The sequence below is a fragment of the Alternaria burnsii genome, assembly GCF_013036055.1.
Source record: "Alternaria burnsii strain CBS107.38 chromosome Unknown 746, whole genome shotgun sequence".
Lineage (NCBI taxonomy): Eukaryota > Fungi > Ascomycota > Dothideomycetes > Pleosporales > Pleosporaceae > Alternaria > Alternaria burnsii.
Window position 1 is genome coordinate 2,175,580 of NW_024066109.1, and position 22,471 is coordinate 2,198,050.

Below are 22,471 nucleotides of genomic sequence, written 5' to 3' on the forward strand. Positions count from 1 at the left end.
AGTTTGTTCAAGGTGAAGTAGACGGTTTGCGCTCAATTTGCATGTCATGGACAGTGACATGACCCACGCCTTGGAACGGATATCGCACGCGCGACAGACCAGCCTTTCCAACTTCATTCAGTCTGCCCCAAGCTAACGAACATGTCACTTAGCCCACTATCGACCACTCACGACTCTCGGATCTCCGGAGAAGACGAGACCATGAACGCTTGGTCCATGCGTGATATCTTATTCACCTACCGTCCTCCTCTAACACGCCAAAGACGGCTGAGAGAATAACATGTATTGGCAATATCGAATAGCAAAACGCTGGCGTTGGCCTAGCTGCCTGTATTTAGTTTCGCGCGCCATGTCAGAAAACGTCTGTATAACAGCCAGGCCGTTTTAGGTCGTTTGCACCGTTTCGTTTTGACAAAGTAAAGTTTCCAAAGTCTAGAACGGCGGTAAACGTTTTCGTTTTCATTCTTGCTAGGCCGGTGAATAAACGCCGCTGTGGTTTGTACAGGTAGGCGCGATGTGGGGTTAGCCTGGTAAGATCTGATACGGCGATTTATTGTCATTAGGTTCCGTCATCACATGTCCTGATCCGAGCGTCATGGGTATGAACGACATGTTTTGCAACACCACCATCGCAGAAATTCACTGTTAAGAATTACATACCGTTTAGCCGCAATGTTTACCACAGGCTAAGTTGGTTGGGCAGGCAATGTCTGCTTTGAATTTCGGTGTTGGGACTTGGTCGATGCGTGCATGCATTGGCGTCATGTCGACTCCCCTTTCGTACTGCAGCAGTAGCATGTCTGCAGAGAACGCAAGTGCGTAGCCGCAAATGCTGCAACTCGAGTCATTTCCTCATAAGTCTCTCAACCAATACTCATGCCGAAGTTTTGCCAACCTCCTTTTCGGCCAGATTTGCGGACTTTTGATGGATGCGATTGATTGTCAAGTGCGGAGGATGTTTTGGAGGGCGCTTACATGCAGATTGCCGAACATTCTTGCACGGAACAGCGAAATGTACCCCCTGCGTCGCGGACTTTGTGTGTGAAATACGAGAACGGGCGATAGTAGTACCGAGAGCTGGTAGGGTATTCATAGGTGAAACGGGACCCGTTGCTTGTGTCGCGCGCCGCGGTTCGCGTTGCCCTACGCTGCCCGGTTCGGCCATCCCAACCACTTCTATGCTACCTTCTTGGTCAGCCTGCAGGACCTTGACATCGTAAAATGCTAGTACTCGCTAGATGAATGGACACCAGGATACGTACATTGACATGCAGGAGAGAGGTGCGACGTGGTACGAGAGATACTCGCTCAAAGCGTTGAAAGACTGCGTACTGATTGGCCATGGCCAAGTCTACTATTGATGCTGTTGCTAATAGGTGCTTTTTTGTACAGAGGCCGTGATGCGGAACTGATCGGAAATCCATCTATCGTACACGTTGCGAAAAAAACAAGATGGCTGGCATAAGCGCCTGACTGCCGAAAGAGATATGAAACTCTTTAGTCGTGAAGATAGCGATAGTAAGACATTAGGTAAGGGCTCATCATATCTCGACTTTCGTAAAGTGTCGACACGCAGTCAATGAAGAAATGAATGAACAGGTTGTGACAAGGAAATTGAGCTTGACGGAAAAAGATAGTGTGTCTGGGGGCACAAACAGCCCCAGAACAGCAATAATGACATGAACATGATAAGTGATGCGCGCGCATGATTGGTGCTCATCAAATGTGGTAGCAAGCGTAAACGGCAGAGCGTACCTCCATGGTATCATGGCTATAGTTCATCGTGAGTGCGTAAGTAAAGTCGTTGACAGAACGCTTTCAAAACAGGATTACCGCCGTATGTTGCTTTTGTTGACGAAAGAAACGTTGTCATATACCGACCGTGTCTTTAAACGAGTGAGGTGTCGTGGTTCGTGGTTGAGTCTCTTCGACCCCTTCCATACGCACATCTCTGTCCCTGGATTCTGTGGAAGATGGCAAGGGCGCAGAAATGGGTGTGTATGTTGAGTATTGTTGGCTGCGGCTAGGATCTCCTGATCCATATGCGAGCGGAGACTCCATTTCGCTGGTTGCGCGATGTTTTTCTAGTTCCAATGGTTGTGGCCTTGTCCGTCTTCTCTTGCCTGATGAGGACTCTGACCCGTGTTCTACTCCGATTTGGTGTTGCGGTGTCATTGCGGGAGCCTGCTGCGAAGGCGCTGTTGGTGGTGGTGTTCGATCGTGTGGCCGAGGGTCCGAACTGGGTGGTGAGGGTCCAGGTGGTACTGTGATAGATTGCCTGCCCCTCCTAGGTGGTGGATATACCTCTCCTCTCGCGGCAGCCTCTTGCGCTCTTTGTTGTGCCTCCGCTTTTGTTGGTCTTCCACGTTTCTTTTTGTTCGCTGGCTCGCCAGATGGGTTTATCGTGGACGTGTAGGCAGGGCCTGCAGGCATGAAATCTCCCGGGAACGAATGCGGAGGACGAGGTTGTAGCAAGCGGCCGACAGGCGTGGAAGCTTCTGGCTGAAGTGGTCGCTTTCTCGTAATGTCCGGTCCTGGAAACAACATCGGTGCAGGTAGCTGGGGACGTCTATACTCTTGCCCAGGCGCGGAGTAGGTCGCTGCGAGGCTGTCGAATGCAATCTGACTAGAACGAACAGACCGGCCTGCAGCGCGTTAGTTTCCTCTACTGCAAATGTTACGTGTAATGTTGAGTGATGAGCGTATGCTATGAGAGCATACAAGTAGACAGCACATACCTGGAGGCAAAGCCATATCGTTCCATCGTGGCTGGATGTTGGCGTCGCGTATGATTCCGAAGAGAACATGAGATGGTATTGGAGCTGCTTTTAGTATTTCAGCAAGCAAATAGACCTAAGTTGGTTACATTAGTTTCCCGTATGTGATGAATGTGCGTGTTACCGTATTTGAGAGGTACGTACTTTTTCATGCTCTGCCCATGGTGGCTCGCGCGAGCTCGAGGGCTCCATGTCGTGATCCTCGACAGGCTCAAAATACGCGAGGGCAGAGACCAAGAAGTAGTAGTGGCAAAAGCTTGCTGTATGCAACCAGACTAATTGAGCATCGATCACAAGGCCGTAAAGTAAGTGGACCGGCGCGAAGAGCAACGCGCCCTCGCGCGCGGTTGTATAGCTGCGTCTACCAACAGAACAAACGAGAGTGCTGAAACGAAAGAGTAACGAGCGGTAGAAGAAGAGCACCAAAAATCAAAGAAACCTGCGGCGGGCTCTGGTTGTCGTATTCATGCCAGCAGGCAAGAAGGTTGTGTCAAAAGGGACCACATGAGGCTGGGTCAAAATAATTAGGGAGACAGCTTCCCGTGAGAGATTACTGGGGAGAGCCACCCGGTATGTTATACATTAGCGGATTTCTTCAAAGACGAATGGGAAGCGACTAGTCCCCACACCAAGAATGCAGCATCCAAGGCTTCCCGCACGGTATCTGTCTAAATCAGTACTTGTCGCAAATCGATAACGAAGCCTACGTATGTAACATAGATCTGGCGGCGCTTTACCCCATCTCGAAAGCCTCAGCGGATGTTCGAAAACGATTGCGCAAACCGATGAGCCAATCGCATAGAGAGTAGGCCAAGCCGTGTCTCACCAGCCGTGGAGGGTTTAGCCTGAGACCAACGGCCCTTCCCTTGCAAACCAGTCCCTGCCTTCCTTTTTTTCTCATGTACGCTTGCCGCCTCTGTTTCGGGGTTTTGACAGTGCCATATTCGTCGCCATGACGGCAAGCGCAATCGTGGGGAGGCTGAAATGTCGCTGCGCGTACCAGCGTTGGTGTCCTGCGCGCAATCTGGCAAGAACGGTTCAGCGCTGATCGTCGTGGAAGCGCGTCGCGCCTGATGGGGCAGCGGAAGACGGCGTCGTCATCCCTGTCTACAACGGTGCCATGAGTGTAGTCTGTTCCAGGACTGCTGGTGGGGAGGTGTGTATCGAGAGGCACAAACGTCGCAGCTGCGACGCTTGATACTGGCTTTCTTATACCTGGCCAACGACCAAAGTGCGCACATGCATCGACACGTAGCACTCTCCTGCGCAGTCTTTTCACATTTCACACCGTATGGCTACGCGGAGCCAGTTGAAACCAGTCCAAGATCGGGAGCGGCCCGCGAATCGGCATAGCCCCCAATGAAATCTATCGCCATTCGCTAGGTCGAAGTATCTTTTCTCAGCAGGCAGTTGGTCCCGCTGGCGTTCACCAAGTGACACTCTGGGCCGTATAGGCGAAATCTTGCCGGTGCGTCCAAGTCAGCTGTCGTGCCGGCGTCATGGGTTCTGCTGTGAAGAGTAGGTAGCCGTTCAGTCAGAGTTCTGCACTAGTAAACTTGTGGACTGTGCTCGCTCGAGTACGCCAATGGGAAGGCTTGGCCAAGATCCAAAACACACCATGGGCGGCCTTGGTTCAATCTGCCACCATTTAGTCTTTCGGAAAGTTGGAACTCAAGAGCAAGCACATGCACCGGTGCTGTAGCTGACACTCCGAATGCCAGCCATCTTGACGAGTTAGTCTATGATGCTAGCGCTAGGGCTCGGACATTTCAAGCCGCTGAACACCCTGCTGCAGAGGTCACAACACATGATCAATCTGGCGCCGGACATGGTACATCGCATTTCGAGTTCGCATCGCGAAGAAACTCGTTCGTTTTTCGGGCAATTGAGTTCGCGCTAATCTCGCCCGATCTGGATCTGTGAAAAAGAAACGAGCCAGCCGCACTCTGACAACCAGCCATCCTGTCTTTCTCGATGACTGAACGGCTCCAGCTTGCGTAAGCGGTCAACTCACACGCTGCCCTGAGTCGTGTTCGATCCGTGTTGCTCATACTGCTTGTTCAACATGTCTCGTCCCCTGGATCTTTGCTCGGCCCGCGAACACCGCACGTCTCGGTGACTCGCGGATAATGCGCTGATCACAAAGGTATTCTGATACATTGTCCACTACTCGTTCACCATCAGCCGCGGCTGCAGTGACAGGCACAGGGTGTTTTACGGCATTTATTATTGCAGTTGCACATGAGGATATATTAGTTTCCCCATCCGGTAAAGATCCGTGCAACACGCTGGGCTTTCCCAGTGCGTACACGGTCCTGACGGCTCAGCAACTTGATGTGAGATACGTTCAATGGACTTGCTCGTGTAAGTGAGAACCCTGCTTTAGAAACTCAGACTAGATTCTCGTCCTATGTCGCCCATAATAACCAACCTACTTTTCCGTTCTGACAACTTCTTAGACCGTCCACGAGTCGCCAAGAGTTCACTTTACGGACAGTAGCTCTGTGACCCAACACCGGAACTCACACATCTCTATCCAATTTTTTCTTCTTCTAACAATATTATCATCATTGCTTCTATCTTGTATTCACTTGACATGTTTGTGTGCGCCAATGGTAGATATGGCCAGAGGGGCCCTGCGTCCATGGATTGCGGAGGCCGAGGCTGGGCCAATGGACTAACGCTAGTTTTCGCTCGCATGTCCAAAGTATCATCCCAAAGTCAGCGCATCGCGTCGCGCGCAGCACCACCACTCGAAGACACTGCCGGTTGACCGCTCCTGCCTGTTCAGGCTCGCACACGTACAAATTGTGGATTAAAAAGAATCGCCTTCCCTGTCGTCATCGGAACAAGCGAGCTCGATTCCGCGGAAGGCTTGGTTGCATCTACGGCTCCATCCCGCGCACCTACATGGCGACGGCGACAACGCCAGGCGCATATATACACCCATAGAGTCCTTGTCGCTCGGTGCACCAATTACGGTGTAGGCGCAAAGCAAGCCTGTCTCGTCCGACACGGCTTTGTGTCCAGGGAAGCAAAAAGCTTTGCTCAGTCATCACCCAGGGCGACCAAGTCTCTTGCCTCCGTCTGTCGCCTTTCACTCCGAACTACAAGGAGTGGCCCTGGAGCTGTCGAGTGTATGCGCGTCGCATGGACTATGAGGTAGATAGGCTCCTGGTTCTGCATGTGTGATATTGGACATTGAGCGTTAGCGTCCCTCTCTTTGAGATTCTCGCGATCCTCCACCCTCTGCTTCAGCACCTTCCACCAACCCCACGACCCTCCACAACATGTCGGGCAGCGAGTCAGACCAAAATACGGCTCGATTGGAGCCCGAGCTGCGCGAGATGAAGTTGGAAGCTGCGACCTCGGCCAGTGCAGGTGAGAGCAAGGACACCAGTCAGGTAAAGGTCGAGGTAGATGATCGCGCGCCCACGCCTCTGGCCATCCCTCCCCGGCTCAAGACGCGATCCAGGACCCAGTCGCCCATGACAAAACACGAAGTCGATACTCCGTCGCCCGGCAGCGCCCGTGAAGAGATCGTAGGTGGTGATATCACGCTGAAGATGGAGCCCGGCAAGGCACCCAAGCTCTCGCGCACCGCGTCCCAAAAAGTCGTCTCACGACCGCCTCCGCTATTTCTCGACCTCCCTGACTCTACTGCCGCCGCCAAAGAGACTTTCGTAGTCCTCCCAGAATGCACGTACGCGAACAAGACCATCGGCACCACCGACCCTGCGCTCGAATGCGACTGTCAAGAAGAATACGACGCCACGACCAAGACAAATCATGCCTGTGGCGAAGACTCCGACTGCATCAATCGCGCGACAAAGATGGAGTGTCTAGGTGACTGCGGCTGCGGTCGGAAATGCCAGAACATGCGCTTTCAGCGGAAACAGTATGCCGATGTCACGGTTATAAAGACGGAGAAGAAGGGTTTCGGTCTTCGCGCCAACAAGGACATGGCTCCAGGCGACTTCGTCTTCGAATACATCGGCGAAGTCATCGACGAGCGCACCTTCCGCCGCCGCATGGGTCAATACGACGACGAGGGAATTAAGCACTTCTACTTCATGTCCCTTACCAAAGGCGAGTTTGTAGATGCCACAAAAAAGGGAAACCTGGGTCGTTTCTGCAATCACTCGTGCAATCCCAATTGTTTCGTCGACAAGTGGGTTGTTGGGGATAAACTGCGCATGGGCATATTCGTCGAGCGTAGCGTCAAAGCAGGTGAGGAGCTTGTCTTCAACTACAACGTCGATCGATACGGCGCAGATCCACAACCTTGCTACTGTGGTGAGCCCAACTGTAGCGGCTTCATCGGCGGAAAGACACAGTCCGACAATGCGACAAACCTTAGCAATGAAACGATCGCGGCTCTCGGAATCGACGATATTGATGGTTGGGGTACGGCAGTCGCCAAGAAGCCCCGCAAGAAGAAGGCAAGCGAAGACGATGAAGAATACGTTAGCAATTTGCAGACCCGCGAGCTGGAAGAGGATGCAGTAAACAAGGTCGTGTCAGCTTTGCGCAACTGCGAAGAAAAGTGGATCGCTGTCAAGCTTCTCAGCCGTATGCAGACCGACAACGAAAAGGTTCGCGCACGTATCGTCCAATTCCACGGCTACAGAAACCTCAAAACCACTTTGTCTAGGTGGAAGGATGACTACAATGTTGTTCTCCAAGTGCTGGACGTACTGCACAGACTGCCACGCATTACTCGAAACAAGATTCAAGATTCTGGTATTGAAGAGGAGGTAAGCAAGCTGACAGACTGCGGAGACGAACGAGTCGAGGAGGCCGCCAAAGAGCTATTGGCTGCATGGAGTAAGCTGGAAATCGGCTACAGGATACCACGGCTGAAGAGGGATCCAAACGCAAGCACACCAGCTCGGACCGAGAATCATTATGAACGACGCGAGAGAGCTCGTGAACGGTCCCGGTCCCGGTCAAAATCGCCTTCCACGATTGCGCCCAAAGGCCCATCTGCAGCAAACATCCCGTCCGGTCCTCGTGTATTAAATGCACCTCGCGGCCCAGCTGGCTTCTTCGCCACTCCACGACCAATTATGCGACCAAGACCATTCAACGCTCTTCCACAAGGCTGGTACCAGGCCACAGCCGAGAACGGTTCGACGTATTTTTACAACCAGACTGGTATCACACAGTGGCAACGACCAACCCAGCCTGCAGACGCCCCACCGCCTCCTCCGAATAAGGCTAGGAATGAGACGCAGTTGTTACAAGACATCATAGCGAGCATAACATCGAACAACACACCTACCGGGCCCTCCGCATCTACTACTCCGCAGCCAGTCTCCAATGAGGACACAGAACCGGCTTTTGGTCGTGAAAAGTGGCGTACCTTATCATTAGAAAAGCAGGAAAAGGTGTATGAAGCGACAGTGAGTATTATTTATCGTTCTGCAAAGCATATCTGACCCTCACAGCTTGCACCGCACGTCACGGCAGTAACGAAACAGTATTACAAGAAATTCGAAAAGCAGGAGATTAAAAGACTGAGTAAAGAGGTGGCACAGAAGCTTGTGAGAGGCGACTACAAGTCCGGTCGTGTCAAGGACCCGACGGCTAAAATAAGTTCCAACCACGAGAAGACGGTCAGAGATGAGGTCAAGCGTTTCATGGACAAGGCTGTCAAGAAGAAGCAAGAGCGACAGAAGATGAAGGCCGCACAGAGTGGTGTGAAGCCAGACCTCACCAGCGAGTCTCCTAGCACTCCTTCAGGGCCAGCCGGTGATGCTGATGAGGCATCTCCATCCGACTCAACATCCGACCTGAAGCGGAAGAGAGACGGAGAGGCACAATCTGGCTCACCAAAGCGAACCCGAACGACTTCTGAAAACCAGCAATCAGCGCCTCCACCTCCGCCTCCACCTCCAGCAACCACCGACGTCGAAGAAACTAGCCTCACGCCCATGGACGATACGTCCGCCATGTCGTTTCCCGACTCCACAGAGAGAGTAAGCACGGGCAGCAAAATGGCATTTCAACTAGACGGTTACGGAAGCCCTATGCAGCTTGCAACGCCTCCTACAAACGGCTCCAACGGCTCCGGTGATCAACAGCAGACGCACCATTCAGTCAACGGTGACCGTACCCACTGATAGCATGCCGAGAGTTAGTTGCTAGTCATTCAATTTCTGTTACAAGGTTCTTCACTATTTTATTCTTTGTAATTCTTCGATTGAAGGCGATACGTTCGACTGTATATATGGTTCGAATGCGCAAGGCATAACATGGCGTTGGTGGGAAAGGTCAGAAGTGAGCGGCTCTACCAACAGCCAGCATGTGAAGCGGTGACGGGGCATATGTATGTATGTATTATGTTAAGTGTTTGGAAGTAGGCAAAATGTTCAGCTGTGTTCTACGCATTCAGCGTGCAGCATGCAGCGTGCAGTCTCAAGTTTTGGTCTAACCAGTTCTACGTACTTTGTGCATCGGTGATTGGGCCGCGGTATCTCTGCGAAACTGGAAGTAGGAACCTGCGCTGGTATTTGTCCAACGTCCAAGTTTCCTATTCGTTCGGGTTTCCAAATAGTCCTACTGCTAATCGGACCGAGAATCTGTTTAGGGCTACCGTAGGAGCGGAATCATCAACTCAGCCCGCGAGCGTGGGTTTTCCGCCCCCAAACACCCAGGTCAGCTTTCGCCCGGTCGCTTACTGGTCCAGTAAACGCTCGCGTTGCACAACAACAAGCCTCAAGAGATGAGATTAACGCATTAACGCCCCGCCGCATGGATCCTTCAGCTTTATAAGTATAGATGAACTTGGCAGTGATAAACCCATGTTATATGTATCCCCCTTCGCGCATCCTGCGTTTGCTTCTCAGCCCTACAGCGTCGTCTGATCTCGAAGACGACACATGATGTTGCCCCAAACCGTTCTATGGCTCGCCTTCACCACACTGGCAACTGCAGATAACTGTTACTGGCGTAACGGGGGCCTGCAGACCGTTGCCAAATATCAACCGTGCTCCAACGACACTTCCGATCCGCTCAGCCATATCTGCTGCAAAATTGGCGAAGGCGAGGATACCTGTCTCCCGAATGGCATCTGTCAGGCCTTTGCGCCAACTGAAGAATACCTCGGCCTTTATTTTAGAGAGAGTTGCACACTACAAAACTGGGAAGCTGGAGGCTGCCAGGACCTATGTTCAAGTGGAGTATGAAAGGCCGGTACAAGGTGCGCGATCAAAGGCTGACATGGACTTGTAGGACGAGCAAAGCAAAAACGACGTGACTGTAACTCCTTGCGACGGAACCCCTACGTCCGAGTTCTGGTGCTGCGGCAACACAACCGATTGCTGTTCGGATCCCAATCTTGAGAAGTTCAAAGTCGAACCCACCTTCAGCGGCGTAATCACGAGTTCGCTACTCCCAACGTCCACAAGTGCCTCTATATCACCGAGCCCATCCAGCCCGTCCACCTCCTCGAATGCGAATGCAACGAATACTCCAACCCCTTCGCCTACTTCAACACCACAGAATAACGAAAGTGCCGGTTTGTCGACAGGCGCAAAGGCCGGGATAGGTGTGGGTGCTGCTGCTGGTGTTATTGCGCTGATTGCGATTGGTGTTCTCATCGGAAGAAGGTCGCACAAGAAGAAGAAGGAAGTCACAGAGGCGACAAGCTACTACGAGCCAGCCAAAGGGGAATTACCGCCCCAGTATAGGCACGAAGCTCCCATGGACGAAGTTTCCAGGTATGAAGCTCCGGCTACGCAAGCACCTGTAGAATTGGCTGGGGATCAAGTACGAGCACACGAGGCACCGGATCATGGTCGATAGCCAGCGTGGGTGACTTCGTGATAACGTGTTGGTATGCTGTAATTTTTCTGGTTGAAAGCAGAAACTCCTTTCTGCTGAGCGCGGATGCAATACATCGACGAAAGGGTCATTGACCTGAGGCACATACTACGAGTATATATTCTATTGAATATTCCGTACCATTTCTCAGACACGTGCTTGAGTGATGGTGGTCGTAGTTTAGGGTTAGCATGTGGCCGAGGTTCCTCGCGTCGCGTGCCTGCCTTGTGCGTGTCATATTAACGTCATCTCGTGAATCATACGACAACGACATCCAACGTGCCTGCACATCCGCGTCACTAACCAAAAGGAGCTCTTCAATGTCGGTCACGATGATTTGGCTGGACAATTAGAAGAGCGGATCGCTTCCGAAAACGATATGCATGATGCGCGATTGCTCGTAATGCACGAGTTTCTCCGGCGTATGCGGCTGCCAATTTGTATAATACTCGGGTGAAGTAATCATATCAGAACTGCACGAATTTTGACAAATCTTCGTTTTCAAAAGACAAACTCTCACTTTCAGTATGTCGAACACACAAGCAACAAAACAAGCTCTCTCTGAGCACAAAGTCATCCCAGATGTCCTTCCAGACAACATCAACCTATCCTACAACCTAACACTAGAATGGCCAAACGCAAAGCTCGACACGCCAGGAAAAGAGCTGGAAAATTCAGACACGAAACCTGAGCCCAAAGTCTTCATTAATCCTGCAGTAAGCACCAGCAAACTATCACACCTAGCACCTCCCACTAACCCAACATCCAGCCTTCAGAGCCGCTAGACAACCTCGTCCTGATGATGGTCGACCCAGACCTTTTAATGAACAACGACACCTACTGCGGCCAAGTCCGCCACTGGCTCGTCACAAACCTCTCCAGCAACCCTGACGGCACGCTATCCCACCATGCTGCCGCTGAGCGTTCACCCTACGTGCGTCCAGCCCCTCTGCCTAATTACCTCTACCCGCGTCCGCACCGCTACGTCTTCATCCTCGCTCGCGCGTCTGGTAAGGTGGAAGTCCGGCCTGAGGATCTGCGCGAGATGCAGAAGGAGTGGGTGGCGGCTGCGCAGGGGAAGCAGGGTGAAATGCAGGATTTGAAGGATCGGTGGGGTTTTAAAGCGCAGAGGTTGATTGAGGAGAAGGGGTTGGAGGTGTTGGCGGTGAATTTTATGAGGGTGGGTGGGACAGTGGAGAGTAGTCTTGCGAATGCGGCGATGATGGGGCAGGCGGTTGTTGATAAGGTATGTTGGTATGCTATTTTGTATGAATCAGGGTTGACTAATGCGATGTTTAGGTTCTTGGAAAGTAGGCTGTCCGCTTCGAATTGGTGTATGGGATCATGCCGTGCCGCTAGAATTACAGTCGTATCTTATCTCCGAATACGCATTATTGATAATCCATGACTGTAGAAATAATAGTGACAATTGACTATCCACTGAACTATCGCTGCGCAGTATCTAGAGCCGAGACAATACTTTCTTGTCCGTTACCCAGGTTTTGACGTTGTGCAGCTTGTTAAGTTTCTACGATCAACCGTGATGGTCCTCATCGATATTTCGAGCGTAGATGTGTTTGGCCTGTGTACACATTGTCAGTACCTAGTGCACTTACCAGTGTAATGCTGACCTACCGCTGATTAGTATGTTACTAGACTCCACTACTACAATAGCTTAGTAGTGGTTCGTCTACCGTCTACCCAGGACAGTATACCTTTCGTTATATGACTCTTGCACATATATTATCTCTACTGATAGTATTGTCTGACACACATGTCATTCTCGAACATCACGATGAACGCCTCGGTAGCTGTTTCTGCTGAGAATCCATGACAAAGTCATGATTATAAACTCAATATGATTCGGATCATGCATAAGACTCAAGCACAGTTGACGGCGAACTTCCTCTACCTATTGCTTGCTCGAGATCTCCCTTAATCGATTCCATTCCATTCCATGAAGGCCCAAATTTTCGAAATTTCCGAACCAGATAGAGACCGGCAACAAAAGTGATGCCTCTCACCATTACACTCATACCACCAACGATGCTGCTCATGTGCTTGACCTGCTTCTTCTAATCCAATATCTGTCACCGTGTCATTCTTGTGAACAGTGAAACGATTCAACGTCAGTCGCAGAATACCTAGTAATATATAATCGTCTAAGCCCATCAACACTCCCAACTCAAGGTAGTATGATGGTTCCTCTGAATTCATGATACTTGGCAATCCTGTGTTGATGCTGATTTTCAGAAAGTCCAGATATACTTCCAGGACGCTCTTTTCGTAGTCTACCACTACCCTATCTTCTTTGCGTACCATACCCATCAGGCCATATATTTTGTCCCGTGGGTTCTCACATATTCCCGCATGCAAGCCTGCGATGCAATCCATGAGCGGCAAGTACAGCTCTAGAGCCCCCAATGCCTGCCGTCTTATCCTTTGTAGCATAAGATAAGCGGGCATGAATGTGCTTGAATCCACTTGTCGATTTGACACACATATATCTTGAAGCCTGTCCCACGGGACGCAACGGTGCCCGTTGATACGAATGTTGATACTGCTGGCAAGGAATACTTCTTGAAAAATCCACAGCCTTGTGAAATACGTGTTCTTGAGCAAAACCCTTGCCGATGCAACATCGAGGTCCGAATCATTATAACAATCGTGTTCTCCGGGTGCTGCCAAGGGAATGTCGCCCTTCCAGATGATAACGGACATGCTGTTGCTATAAATTCGTGACATCATCCCGACCTGATGATTTCGCTCTAGGCTATCCTCCTGAGCAACGCAGATCTGATCGATCCATAGCCATGCCTCCAAATCTTCTCGCAGTTCCAGTAAGCATGAATTGAGGATATCCCGGATTTCAAGTTTCCTGCCCTCAATGTAGAGATCGTGTAAGGGCGAAGGCGGGCCCCATCGATAGGATAACGCAATATACTCTGGAGCACGCTCAAGCGGAAAGACCTTGACTTCGCAGTGTACAGGTCCTTTTGTCTCTCGGGAAAGTTTCAGGAGGCGTATCTCATCCGTGGAAGTATCTAGACGTTGATGCTTGTAGACCTCGGGTTCTTCTGGCGACTCGTAACGTTTACGAGATACCGTTCGACGTTTCAGTACTCGTTGAGACGACTTCGGCACAGCTATTTTTTTCCGTTCATTGCGTCGCGTCGTGCGGATTTTGTGCTCTGTGGCTGGTACACGATCTTCCAAAGCGACCGTCCGACGCTTCGATATTCGCTCAGATGACCTTGTTATAAATGTTTCTGTCAACCCAACGCGTGATGTGACGCGTTTCTTGTCGCTCCGCATGTTATAGTGGGGATGAGGTCGAGTTCAACGTTTCCTGGATGGTGTAACAGAGTTGCTGAAGAAGTGATGAAAGAAGTTCCGATGGTTCTGTGGATGATCTAGGCAGACACATGATCGTTATGGTACAAGGCTATGTGAGGCTGTGCGGAGCGGTGTAGACATTTTGCGCCGTGGCGGTTTCAGCCTTGCGAACTGACTGCCTATGCCCCGCCACTCCGACGTAAGTTGGGATACTGGATAAAGAATCAGAACACATGATATGAGACCGTCGTTGTGTTGTCTTTGAAGCAAGGTTAAAAATCTTTCCACGGAGAATCAGCCCTCGGTATGGAAGGTGGCAACAACCTTTTGATCAATAAGTGCCGTCTTTAGACATGCGACGCTTCAAACTCCCACCATACCTCTCTTGTCATATGAAGAAGTGAGAACACCCTCATATCCCATCGAAGAAGCCAGTATCCGACCAATTGCCTAGTCGATACATCGAGCTGATCCTTACCCACCAGCCCTGCAGCTTCCAACCACAGTTCCTGATTGGTACACGTTTCTGCTTATATGCGTCATGCACGAAGCTGGGTGTGCCACCTGCAAGTGGCTTTACGCGCAAAGTCTCATAGCTGCACATGTGCGCAACTTTGCGCGTTCCACAAAAGCGACTGCAGGCTTCAATACATATTATCTATGGAGAACGCGCTGATCGTATAGGAACATGGCCTCCTCGTCAACTATCGGGACTGTACAATCTGACACGATTGCGAATACACGAACCCACTACTATGGAATCTTCTTTTGATACGTTCGACTTCACACGAGTGTCCGACGACACGATACCAACTGGAGCTTCTCAAGGCTCGAAGAATCAGTACTCGAACCACAGCATCTTTCAACCCGGAGGTGCACACTGGCGATGCGACCATTGTGCAGAGAGTGTGGTTTATTCGCGGGTTAATGGATATGGTCAATATGTGCGCATGTGGACATGTTGCCAATGCGGGTTCTCAGAGAATCGTGTCTCGCTCTGGGCTGCATGTTCGATGTGCGATTACAGTAATGTCTGGAAAATATACGCCTTCCAAAATCCTTCGATATTCCAACATGGAGCCCAAAACGCCATAGAACACGAAGAGAATTTTGAGACTTCGCGTGTTGTTTGCGATGGAGTGCCAGCAGCGGAGAGTTCCGGGACAGCCTTTGCGACAGATGATTTGGTCTCTACAGTTCAAACAAATCTGGCTCTCTCTCAACCCTTTCTTCAGGACGAACTGTTGGATAATGTAGTGGTGCGTAGCGAGCTCGACGGTATCAATGGGCTCATGTCTATATATTCTATTGGATATGATAGCTTGGTTGGTGGTATAGCGGATTCCAACGCCCAACGTCAGCCAGGAGTTCCAGAATCATACGATATCGACGGGCCGTTCGCTGCACGTCATTGTAGCGATACCGAAGTCATGACGAGTCTCCCAAGCGAGGAGTCGACATCAACAGAATCTGTCACAGCAGATAGTCTGGCAACGTCTACTTTCAGCGAGAAGATATTGCGGAATTTCGACAGCGGTTACGGCGCTTCATGTAACACATCCAGAGCAGACACCACATCGCGCAAACGCTCAAACGAATTTGACCATCGAACAGCACCTACCGTAGCCACCAGCCGTGACCATTCAAAACCACCACCTTGTAAGAAAACCCGACGTCGTCGTCTAGATACCCTCAACCTCCGTCTCGCATGCCCTTTTTACGTACGCAACCCCTACCTTTGCACGCACGACTCCTGCGCAAGAGGATCTCTCAGCATCCACCGACTAAAAGAACACCTCGAGCGTGTGCACCTCTATCACACCTGCTCACGATGTGGTGATACATTCCCCGGAAAGAAAGCAGGAAAAGAGAGTCTAGCTGCCCATCAGCGGACCACTCAGCCTTGCCAGCTTCTCACCAACCCGAAACCTGATATCTGGGGTATATCCTACTCGACCTTCGAGACGATGCGTTCCAAGAAAGGTATAACAGGGAAGCCGGACGATGAACGATGGCGAGGAATTTATCGGATTATCTTCCCAGACGCCGAGAAGGAAGAGATGACAACGCCATACGTCGACACAGAGCGCACAGGTCTCCCTCATCAACTCGAAATTGCTTTGTTAACGCAAAACCAGGCTGTCGACAAATTCTCGAGGGAACTTCTTCGTATCCTACCTGCCAGACTGGATGTAGCTGTTAAAAGTCATTGCGATGATAGTAGATTAGCGGCGATGTGGAGCGAGTTTGTGAATACCCACTTACATAATGTGCTGAGGGACACCTTCACTGATGTCACATCTGCGGAGGATAAACAGCCATTTGTAGCATTGCAAACTTCTAAGGAAGGGATGTGTGGGGAAGTAGATGATGCCTTCTCTTCGAGTTTGCAGGACTTTATAGATATGGATGGAGGGTGACGCATAATGATAGTCCGTATCTTCACATTGGTGTTAATGTCTTCATCACAAGGAGGCGTTTTTGCTCCCGTAGCGGAGCGTCATCCATTTCTTTTGTTACTCTCGTTTATTGTTGTTCCATTACAAATTACATTATTTGAGCCGCCTTCCTCCGAGCCACCCTAGTCAACCTCCATCTCATCCGACAAATCGACCACATCGAACGCGCTCAGGTGGTATCTCAACGCCAACCCCACTCAGGCGAGGTTACTCTCTTCAAACAAAGGAAATATAAGCCATCCAAATAAGTGCCATTATTTGGGGCTTCGACGATGAGTCTGGTGAGGAGGATATCTGCAAATATCAAAAAAAAAACAGCATTTTATCCTCAGGTGCTCATGGTGCCCACCACTATTCGCTACCTGAACCAAAAATGCTGGACCACGACCTTGTAGTCGTGATCCAACTTCCCAATGGGCGACCAATGCCTATTGGAGATATCGTGGATTGCAGCTGGAGTGTAATTCTCCAGCAATTCGTTGTTTAAAATCATTCGTGTTTCGCCTCGGCTCGCTACAGAGCCAGCCAATCGTTTCAAGCCATTCGTGATAGCAGGCAAGGCAGGGCCTGCTGTGCCTCATGGTTTTATTCGTGTGTGCAGCTCGCGCTGCAAGACTTCATCCTCATTGCCGTACATCTCGTCCAGAGGAGCAAGAGGGAACGGAGGCGGAGGACAGCCAAACAAGGCTGCACCGTTCCAATAGCTCTCACTGAGAAACCAACAAGGTCAGCAAACAGCAACACCACCAACAACAACATGTCAAGAATGAGAAGTCACCTGGGGGATTTTGACAACCAAGTCCAGTGTAAAAGGAATAGCAAGAAGACCTCTCAACAGCGTCAATTCTGCCACCAGGTGCATTCACGACCTCGTCAACCGCTACTAGCTACCTGAACCACCCCAATGGGTCAAGCCATTGAACCCCCATTGGAGATTTCGTGACAAAAAACCGCTGGAAAACATCTCTAGCTATTCCGTCGAGAACACAAATCGTAGCTCGTTCCAGCGCGCTGATGTCGAGCAACCAACTCATCGTGGTATGGAGTAAACGATTCACGCTATTGGCAGGGTAGTCTGCAGAATAACCGTGTTCGTTACCAGTCATCACATGGTCGTCTCAGCAGCACCGCCACCACACGAGTGAGGTTTCTGCCCCAACAGAAACCTCAATCGATCGTGACTCGTTTTGCGTCCCAAGCATCTAGTTCATCTCCCATGTCTTCCCATGCACTGCCATGCACTCAGAGGAAAGACATGGTCGACTATCCAGGCGGCACCAACGAGGAGGCGCAAGGGTCCGACTTCTACCGCCCATCCACCTCTTGCGATCGCCTGCCAATATCTTGTCAATGTGCGATCCACTGTTCTCCAGACAGACATTTCTGCAACCTTGACTGTAGTGCGTAGTCGAGTATGCTTAGCAGCCTGCCCCGCTAAAGATGCGGCGAATAAGCCAGTCTCAGAGTCGACCGACGAAAACACCACACCGCAGACGTTTCGCGCTTCCTCCCTGGTCAACGAGGAGTTGACGAGGTCCACGCTAGCAGTCTTGCATCCGCTACAACGCGGTTACTAAAAGCGAACAAATGGATGACGCTCCGCCAAAGGATCGGAAAACGCCTTCGTCCGCAGAAGTAACCACGGAAAAAGCTAATGACGTCCATCTCTAGACCGAGCCTGTGTCGGAGGAGATGAGGTCAAAAGCCAGATGCCGTACTTCGGTCCTGACATGAGAGGTCGGTTGAACGAGTGATGGCGGTAAACACGATAGGTTGCCCGTGAGGGCGGCGATACGATAAGGTATCCACGATGTGCCACAAGGGTAAAACACGATAAGGGTTGCCCATGAGGGCGGTCCACGAAAAGGTGCCACAGGGGAAGTCCACGGATGGAACAAACCACAGGGCAGTCCACGAAAAGGAACGATCCACGAATGGATCATTCCAAGGGGCATCCATGAGCGGAGGATGTGATCAAGATCCTGTTGTCCGCTCATGGACTCTCGCGTCTCTAGGCCATGCCATAGCAGAGGACCCACGCGGATGGAGCCGGGTGCTTGTATGCAAGTTGAGCCAGGGGCCGTAGCGGCCTGTCAGAGAAATGCTCGAGAGAAAACTCAATATCTGTTGGCTTCTTCCGCTCTCGTCAACCTCCGAAAGGAGTGACAGTGGCGACGGGGTTACGTACACGTTCCCTGCAGTACAAGTCCGCATGTCAATAATCTCAAAGGCAACGGGGCCGGTCTCAACGACGGGAGGGACATGGGACGAACGAGCGGGCTGTATCCGAAAGACGCAACGTAAACTCGATCAAGACGGGCGTATACCCGGAGAATAGCAGGGCGTACCTGAAAGGTTGCGGGTCGTACCCGAAAGTTAAGATGCCAATACCGAGGCTCGTAGACGGGGGCGGGGGCGAGGTAAAAGGGTCTGCACATTGGCCAAGACATCGGGGGGACGTGCGATCGAGGGTGCCTGTAGCGCAAATGATTGCCATGGACCATAACGGTCTATCAGAGAATTTTTTTCCGAAGAAAAGAGAGCTCCATATCGCAGGCTTCTTCCACACGCATCTCCCTAAACAGGGTGACACTGGTGGCGGGGTTTGCGGCGAACCACGTTCCCTGGCTAGACAGGTTCCTGACGCGAACCATCATTGGGGTGAGAAAGAAGATACTCTACCTGATACCAGTAAGGCGAGCGAATCGGGAAAAGCCAAAGGCAAGCCAGAATGGGATGGCAAGGAGCAAACCAGTCCCAAAACCCAAAAACACGAAATAGTTGCTCAGACGGACTTGGAGGCGAACCAAGACTCCGGAGAGACTTTGACACAAAAGGCGACTTCTGGAAATCGATAAAGAGACCAGACGTAATCGTGGCGGTGTGCCCTCTTCTAGCTCGGTCTGGGTGTCCCACAGACTCTGCTAACCGCAAGGGTGTCAACGCGAGAAGTGACTGTAGCCAAAGAACGCCATGGACCTTGCGGTCTGTTGGATTTTTCCGAAGAAGTCTCCATATCGCAGGCATCTACCACATTCGTTCTCTGAAAAGACAACACTAGTGGTGGGGAATACTCCCTTTGACCGACAGGCTCCTCGCTCTGTAATGCGCAAATTGCGCGAACATCGACATCGAGGCTACATGATCGCAGTCGAATCGGAATAAAATGGGGCAAAAGCTTGAAGCCTCCGCTACACAAGAGCTTACCAACCAGTGTCTCAACACTCTCAGTAAAGTGACCCATGCCCAGTCACGAACGAGGAAACTCATCATCCATTGTCGCAACATTCAAGGCCAGCCGTCTTGCACGCCAAACACGTCGCCACGGACCATAGGTCTGTCAGAGCCACGATACCGGAGTAAAGTGAAGCTCCATATCTGTTGGCATCTGCTACTGTTCGCCTGAAAAGGGTACTAAGTAATGGGGTAAAATCCCTGACGTGACAAGCGCTAACCGATGGATAAAGATCAACTATGACGAGACCTCTCGTCGGTAACGCGCACAAGAAACAGTAAGAGAAGCCTTGACTTCCTACATGTGGTTTGACTGCCTCGAGAGGGACGCATCTTCTCGCGTCAATGAACCAAGGACCTTGAGGTCTGTCAAAGCACAAGGCTGATATCTGGTGGTATCTTCCACACGCGACAACCTGAGAAGGCGACACTGGTGGCGGGGCTGCAGCGAGTGCTCCCTGGCGTGAGTTCTGCGTCCCCCTCATGGCTATCTGTCCGCTGCACCAAATGGTGCTAGCTGGAACCGAACGAGGGAGGAGAGCTGGGAGGAGCTTATCGCAGGCATCGATCGGAACATCGGCTGACGTGTGCGGTCGATGGTTCGGCGACGTGGTTTAAGGCGGTGCATAAGCTATTGCGATAAGAAGTGTTGGAAGAAGAGGAAGTGCCGCTCGACGCAAAAGCAATACATGGAAGCAAACAAGTGTAAGAATCCGTCGGAGTGTGGTCAGGTAAGAATGCTCATGTGATGAAGTGTGATGAATGAAGCCAGGAATCTGTTGAAGGGAGAGGATCGTCTGTTATCGAGAATCACAAGTCGAGGTGCGTCGTTGACGGGCCCTGGCACGAATGCTAGACACCAGTAAACAGCACCACGTATCAATCATAGAAGGAGAATGGGGAATACCAGAATACTCTGTGCAGAGAATGTGAAGCCAACCATGGTGTGTACCGATCCACATCCGGCGTAAGACGACCTGTACAGTGTTGGACTGCGCTATGATCAGACGAACAATGGTGCTAGAACTGAGCTGTAAGCATGGCCAGTCTCCGTAATGCCTCTCGTGTGATGAGGGGCTTGGACGGGAAGCTGGTTGGCTGAGGCCATGTCGTCGCAAAGCTAGGCGTGTTCGTCCTTGGGAGCCGTGGCCGGATAGTGGGGTACATCATGACTGTCTTGGCTTACTGTCTCGTTTCGTATTTACCTAGGCGGGCTGACCGGACAAGCTCATCGGATTCCAGAAAACACGGTCGCAAATGTCCGGTGGTCCGCTCGTCGGGAACTAATCGCTATCTTCTAGAAGCTCAGCAAGCTCCGCTTCTTCTTCCGCAGTCATCATGCCCTCTTTCTTCTCGGGTTCCTTGTCCTTTTCCTTACCGAGGCGCTCGTCTTCGGCCTCTTGGATAGCCTTAGTCAGCTCTTGTGGCTTCAGGCTCCAACATCGGACTGTAGTGTCAATGCCCACGGTGATCACGCGTTGTCCTAGTAGAACGAGGCTGGTGACCTCTTCAAAATGCCCACTGAATGTATGATGCAGCTTTCCGCTGCTTTTGTCCCAAACGCGAACCTCTTCGTCTCTGCATACGGACACCAACCAACCGCCCTCTTCGTCAATGGCAACATCGCGAACGAAATCAGGGTGCTCGAACTGGGAGTCTTCTTCCCACTCACGGCCCCTGGATAGGCACTTGGCTGTCTTGTCTGCTGAAGCTGTCCAAAGATCGCCATCCGAATCGAAATGCAAGGCGTCGATGCTTGTTTCGTGGGAAATGATTGGCGACGGTTGTACCTCAGAAGCTGAGGTCAACCCGATGGACCATCGCCTGATTTCTCGGTCACTTCCAGCACTGAAGACTGTGGCAGTCTCCTTGCCGGGCTCGTAGTCGACTGGGTCCAACGCAAGCGCGAGGATCCCGCGTGTGTGTCCTTTCAAAGTGTGTAGCTTCGATCCCGCGGCAACGTCCCAAACAATGATGCTAGCATCCTGTGAAGCTGACACTAGGATCTCTTTGCCGTTCAACGTGAATGTTATGACGGCCTTGACGAAGTCACTGTGGCCTTGGAAACGCTTGGCCGTCTTGCGCGTGGACAGTGTCCATGACCAAATAGACTTGTCCCAACACCCCGCAAACAACGTGTCCGATTTGGGGGAAACGGCGACAGAGGTGAGAGGAGCAGTAGGCCCTGAAAATGTGGCGGCAACTTTACCCGTCTATAGGAGAATATGTTAGTGACTGATGCCTAGAGCTATGTGAAGCCACGAGCTGGGCAGCGAAACGGAGGTCTGACCGACTTCAATGTTGATGCGCTTCACGTTGCCTGCTGCTTCGGCAACGTAGATGCAGTTGTCATCTTGCGGGTCGGCGATGGCAGCGAGGATCTTGGAGGGGAGCTTGATAGGGGTGCCCTTGGTGTTCTTGGATTTTGCAGCCTTTCGAGCTGTCTCCTCGAGGGAGGAGCTACATGGTATCAGCTAGAGAGTTGAAAGATGTATAGATGATAGCCCATACGTCGTCTGAAAGTAGTGACCCGGGTCGTTGGAGCGCGACATGATATAGGGTGGGAGAAGCGGTGACGCCCGGCGGGATATGGTGACTGGCAGTGGGTCTACTTGGGCATGTGAGCAGCAACCCCGCTATTATGACTCCGCCAACCACCCAATGAGGAAGCAGCTGCAGCCAGCCACATCACCATTGACAACTCCTGCTAGTAGCTTTCCAGACTCTCTTTGTGAGCTAGCACGATGATGATAACAGAACCATGAATGATTGCTTCTCTGTAGACGGATCCCCACGGCATATTTGGTGGCGTCAGTTGCTTGGTCCTCTCAACTGCGC

At 51.4% G+C, this 22,471-nt stretch overlaps 7 protein-coding genes across 7 annotated transcripts; 4 read left to right on the top strand and 3 right to left on the bottom strand.

Annotated features, from left to right (window-relative positions):
• Positions 1–1,869: 1,869 nt before the first annotated feature.
• GT037_003286 (uncharacterized protein) lies at positions 1,870–2,969 on the bottom strand (the record flags this gene model as incomplete). The annotated part of the gene is made up of 3 exons (XM_038928333.1): positions 1,870–2,645; positions 2,739–2,853; positions 2,922–2,969. 3 exons carry the CDS (start codon positions 2,967–2,969, stop codon positions 1,870–1,872), a joined length of 939 nt encoding a protein of 312 aa, XP_038789611.1.
• A 3,098-nt stretch (positions 2,970–6,067) lies between these two features.
• GT037_003287 (histone-lysine n-methyltransferase) lies at positions 6,068–10,586 on the top strand (the record flags this gene model as incomplete). The annotated part of the gene is made up of 3 exons (XM_038928334.1): positions 6,068–8,182; positions 8,228–8,758; positions 10,014–10,586. 3 exons carry the CDS (start codon positions 6,068–6,070, stop codon positions 10,584–10,586), a joined length of 3,219 nt encoding a protein of 1,072 aa, XP_038789612.1.
• A 545-nt stretch (positions 10,587–11,131) lies between these two features.
• On the top strand, positions 11,132–11,918 carry GT037_003288 (uncharacterized protein; the record flags this gene model as incomplete). The annotated part of the gene is made up of 3 exons (XM_038928335.1): positions 11,132–11,320; positions 11,374–11,850; positions 11,904–11,918. The coding sequence occupies 3 exons, from the start codon at positions 11,132–11,134 to the stop codon at positions 11,916–11,918; spliced, it is 681 nt and encodes a 226-aa protein (XP_038789613.1).
• A 621-nt stretch (positions 11,919–12,539) lies between these two features.
• Positions 12,540–13,919, bottom strand: GT037_003289 (uncharacterized protein; the record flags this gene model as incomplete). The annotated part of the gene is made up of 1 exon (XM_038928336.1): positions 12,540–13,919. One exon carries the CDS (start codon positions 13,917–13,919, stop codon positions 12,540–12,542), a length of 1,380 nt encoding a protein of 459 aa, XP_038789614.1.
• Positions 13,920–14,695: 776 nt separating this feature from the next.
• Positions 14,696–16,360, top strand: GT037_003290 (uncharacterized protein; the record flags this gene model as incomplete). The annotated part of the gene is made up of 1 exon (XM_038928337.1): positions 14,696–16,360. The coding sequence occupies one exon, from the start codon at positions 14,696–14,698 to the stop codon at positions 16,358–16,360; it is 1,665 nt and encodes a 554-aa protein (XP_038789615.1).
• A 2,534-nt stretch (positions 16,361–18,894) lies between these two features.
• GT037_003291 (uncharacterized protein) lies at positions 18,895–19,257 on the top strand (the record flags this gene model as incomplete). Its single annotated transcript, XM_038928338.1, has 1 exon — positions 18,895–19,257. The coding sequence occupies one exon, from the start codon at positions 18,895–18,897 to the stop codon at positions 19,255–19,257; it is 363 nt and encodes a 120-aa protein (XP_038789616.1).
• A 1,659-nt stretch (positions 19,258–20,916) lies between these two features.
• GT037_003292 (wd domain containing protein) lies at positions 20,917–22,185 on the bottom strand (the record flags this gene model as incomplete). The annotated part of the gene is made up of 3 exons (XM_038928339.1): positions 20,917–21,846; positions 21,928–22,093; positions 22,145–22,185. The coding sequence occupies 3 exons, from the start codon at positions 22,183–22,185 to the stop codon at positions 20,917–20,919; spliced, it is 1,137 nt and encodes a 378-aa protein (XP_038789617.1).
• Positions 22,186–22,471: the final 286 nt, after the last annotated feature.